The sequence below is a fragment of the Hyperolius riggenbachi genome, chromosome 9 (assembly GCF_040937935.1).
Source record: "Hyperolius riggenbachi isolate aHypRig1 chromosome 9, aHypRig1.pri, whole genome shotgun sequence".
NCBI classification, from domain to species: Eukaryota; Metazoa; Chordata; class Amphibia; order Anura; family Hyperoliidae; genus Hyperolius; species Hyperolius riggenbachi.
Window position 1 is genome coordinate 11,363,923 of NC_090654.1, and position 3,594 is coordinate 11,367,516.

Here is a 3,594-nt window from a genome sequence, read left to right on the forward strand (position 1 = left end):
AAAAAATAATACCTTTTAATGGCTAACTAATAGAGTTAAATGATGCAAGCTTTCTGGGATCTAGTCCCCTTCTTCAGGCATATATCCAGATGTAAGCTGAAGTAAAACACTGATGAAGATAAATAGTAAACATGAAGATGACAGTTGTGCTGGTTACTGTTTATCTGTTAGGTGTCAGGTGATCAGCAGGCTGGAGCCAGTGAGTTAGTGCAACCATACATGAAATCCAGCAGGTTTCTGAAGATCATGAAGCCAAGTCAATCATGTTACATAAGGTGTCATAAATCCTGTTCCACAATTTAAACCTTCTGTTAATGTCTTGAACATTTTCATAAATTAGTACTCAGAAATTTTTCAGTGTCTTTAATTTTGGGTTGTAGGTTACTTACCACAATTGGGATAGGTAAAATGTAGAAATACAATTATAATAATGTGAATGTAATTGTGGATTTCAGCATATCAGGACAGAAACCAGAGGCTGTCTCTGGAAATAATGGAAAGCTGGAAAACATTGCCTGGAAAATGAGCCAATCACAATGTTCCCCTTGTGATGTCATCAGTGGGTGGAGCTCTTACTTCCAGTGATTCCCCCCAGATATCTTTATACAACCTCGATATAAATATAACCCAGCATGGAGGGGCTCAGTGAAGGTGGCAGTGAAGGTGTGGAGGTGTCTGATGGGGTCACACAGGGCATAAAAGGAGATCTGCCCGGCCTCATAATCCAGATATATCCTGACTCTATCACTAGGGATCTTGTCAGGTAACCTAATGTCTTTATAGCCATGTCTCACTGAGCACTGATTATCATCCCTGCACAAACCCCAGGACTTTTTATTCCATCCAATCACTGACTCCCGTCCTCTCCTGTCTATACTCGGGTAACACATCCCGACTATCCACCTATCTGATGCCTCAACATCCACTTCCCAGTAATGTCGCCCTGAGGAGAAACTCTGGATGCTCAACACCTGAGGATAATCCTGAAATCTCTCTGGTGTTTTGGGAGGATTCTGCCAATGATCTGACCAGAATACAGTTTTCCTGTCGGCTGATATATGTAGATCATTATAAGCTGTGTTTACATCCAGTAATATGTTTGCAGGTTGTATATACATTCCTCCAGTTACCCCATTCAGGATATCAGCTAGTCCTGTGTGTAATACGTGTGAGATGCCGGCCACATCCAGATCCCCTCCATCATGGAGCTGCTTATCATGTCTGTCCTCCGTGTCACACAAGTCACCTGTGTCTGATTCCTGTAAGACAGTCAGTGGGTCAGTCATGTGACACAGCTCCTCAATGTGACGCATCTTCTTGGACACCTCCTCCTTCTTTATCTTCAGCCATCTGATGACATCATCATTACATTGTACCTGCCTTGTGATGTCACTCAGGACTTTCGCCTCCAGGTCCTCCAGTCGTCTCCTGAGGTCTCTAAACACATCGGTAACTTTCTCTGTTTCACTATCTGCTTTTTCTTGTGCTTTTCTCCTGCGTTCCTCCAGACTCTGGACTCTTTTCTCAGCCTTCTCTTTCTCTGCCATCAGTTTCTGCAGATAATTTCTCAGCTTCTTCTTCTTCTCCTCAGAAGCCTCATGCAGTGACAGCATCTTATGCCCTACATGTCCTCCAATTGCAGAACAGGAGGCACAGACACAGACAGCATCCTCAGTGCAGTAATACTTCAGTATTTCCTTATGGACGGAGCATTTCCTCTTCCCCAGGTCAGTGGTGGGAGGCAGTAAAGTGTGTTCCCCTGACATATCATGTGTCCTCAGGTGATGATCACACAAGGAGGTCTCACACTGCAGACAGGATTTAGTAGCAGGAACAGGAAGGTCACAGTAATTACAGAAGACCCTGGTCTGCTCCTGATCTGTATCTGTAGCATGAAAAGTCTTGGCTATATTATGTAAAGTTGTGTTCCTCACCAGCTCAGGCCTCTTCCTGTATGTCCGCTGACATTCAGGACATTTATGCTCCGTTCGATCATCCCGGAGGTCCCAGGCTTGTGTAATGCAGCCCCGGCAGAAGTTGTGGCCACACGGCAAGGTCACAGGGTCTCTATAGATCTCCATACAGATGGAGCAGCGGAGCTCAGCAGTCACATCAGCAGACGCCATTGTCACACCTGGAACCAGAAGACCAAAGTGTAATTGTTTATGTGTTGCATGACAAGTTATGTTCAGTTTATGACAAGGGTTTAAATGAATAACTTGGTCGCTGTATGAAAAACACTTAGAGACTTATGGACTGTATAGCAGTAAAACAGTTTAGGCATCATCAGCACTAGGTACAGAGTGTAGGAAGTTATAAAATTCACTTCAGTCATTATGCCGTTAAAATTGCAGAAGGGCTTCATTGATTACCAGCCTGACATATAGCCTTGAGGTTATAGCTGAGGAGATAAGTACAGGCCTGGACAGCGGTGCAGCTAAGGTTTTTGTGGCCCCAAGCAGTCTGTAATCTGTGGCCTTAGCTGCCATATAAGCTGTAGCTGCCATATAATACCAGTTTGCTGCCTATCCTGCCGATTCTCTGCCTCTAATACTTATAGCCAAAGACCCTAAACAATATCAGGTGTTTGACATTGTCAGACGTGACAAGATTATCTACATGCTTGTTTCTAGTGTGATTCAGACACCACTGCAGCCAAATACACCAGCAGGATGCCAGCCAGGCAACCGGTATTGTTTAAAAGAAATAAATATGGCAGCCTCCATATCCCTCTTGCTACAGTTGTTCTTTAAAAGGACTTCCGAGGCAAAGTTAACCACCTGGGCGTTACGGACGAGCTCAGCTCGTCCAGTAACGCTGCGGTGGATTGCCCGGGCCCTGGTGGGCCGATTTGAATATTTTTTTTTAAACACACTGCTAGCACTTTGCTAGTTGTGTGTTTTTCCGATCACCGCCGCTCGCCGCCGATCCGCCGCTACCTGCCGCGAAAGACTCCTTGCACAGCCTGGCCAATCACCGCCAGGCTGCGCTATGGGGTGGATCGGGACTCCCTGTGACGTCACAACATCGATGACGTCATTCCGTTCATCGCCATGGCAACGGGGGAAGCCCTGCAGGAATCCCGTTCAGAACGGGATGTTCTGATGGGTATGATCACCGGCGGCGATCGAAAGAGGTAGGGGGATGCCGCAGGGAGCGCTAGGCTAGCTACATGAAAAAAAAATTAGGTTAAAGAAAAACCCTCCCGCGGCCGTGCGCCGTGCGTAATCAGAACGCTAGGGAGGTTAAAAATCTACTTTTTTACTCACCTGTGGCTTCTTCCAGCCCCGATCAGCAGTCTCAGTCCCTTGCCGCAGCTCCAGTGGTCTTTGGTGTCTGCCCACAATAATAGCGACCTGCCAGCGGGGTCGGCTCTTCTGCTCCTGTACGGCCCTTGTGCCCACATCATCTGGCGCATACTGCGCACAACAACTGCACAGATGCAATACGCACCAGAAGATGCAGACACAAGCATACAGCCAGCCCAGCCCTCAACACAGCCAGCCCAGACCTCAACACTGCCAGCCCAGTACACACAGACCTCAGGCCTGATCACAGCCAACCCAGCCCCAAGCCTCAACAGTCAACACAGCC

At 47.0% G+C, this 3,594-nt stretch overlaps 1 protein-coding gene across 1 annotated transcript; it reads right to left on the reverse strand.

Annotated features, from left to right (window-relative positions):
* Positions 1-572: 572 nt before the first annotated feature.
* On the reverse strand, positions 573-2,126 carry LOC137532419 (E3 ubiquitin-protein ligase TRIM39-like). The gene is made up of 2 exons (XM_068252895.1): positions 1,247-2,126; positions 573-1,153 (listed from the first exon to the last, which is right to left on the reverse strand). Exons 1-2 carry the CDS (start codon positions 2,124-2,126, stop codon positions 573-575), a joined length of 1,461 nt encoding a protein of 486 aa, XP_068108996.1.
* Between the last annotated feature and the right edge of the window lie 1,468 nt (positions 2,127-3,594).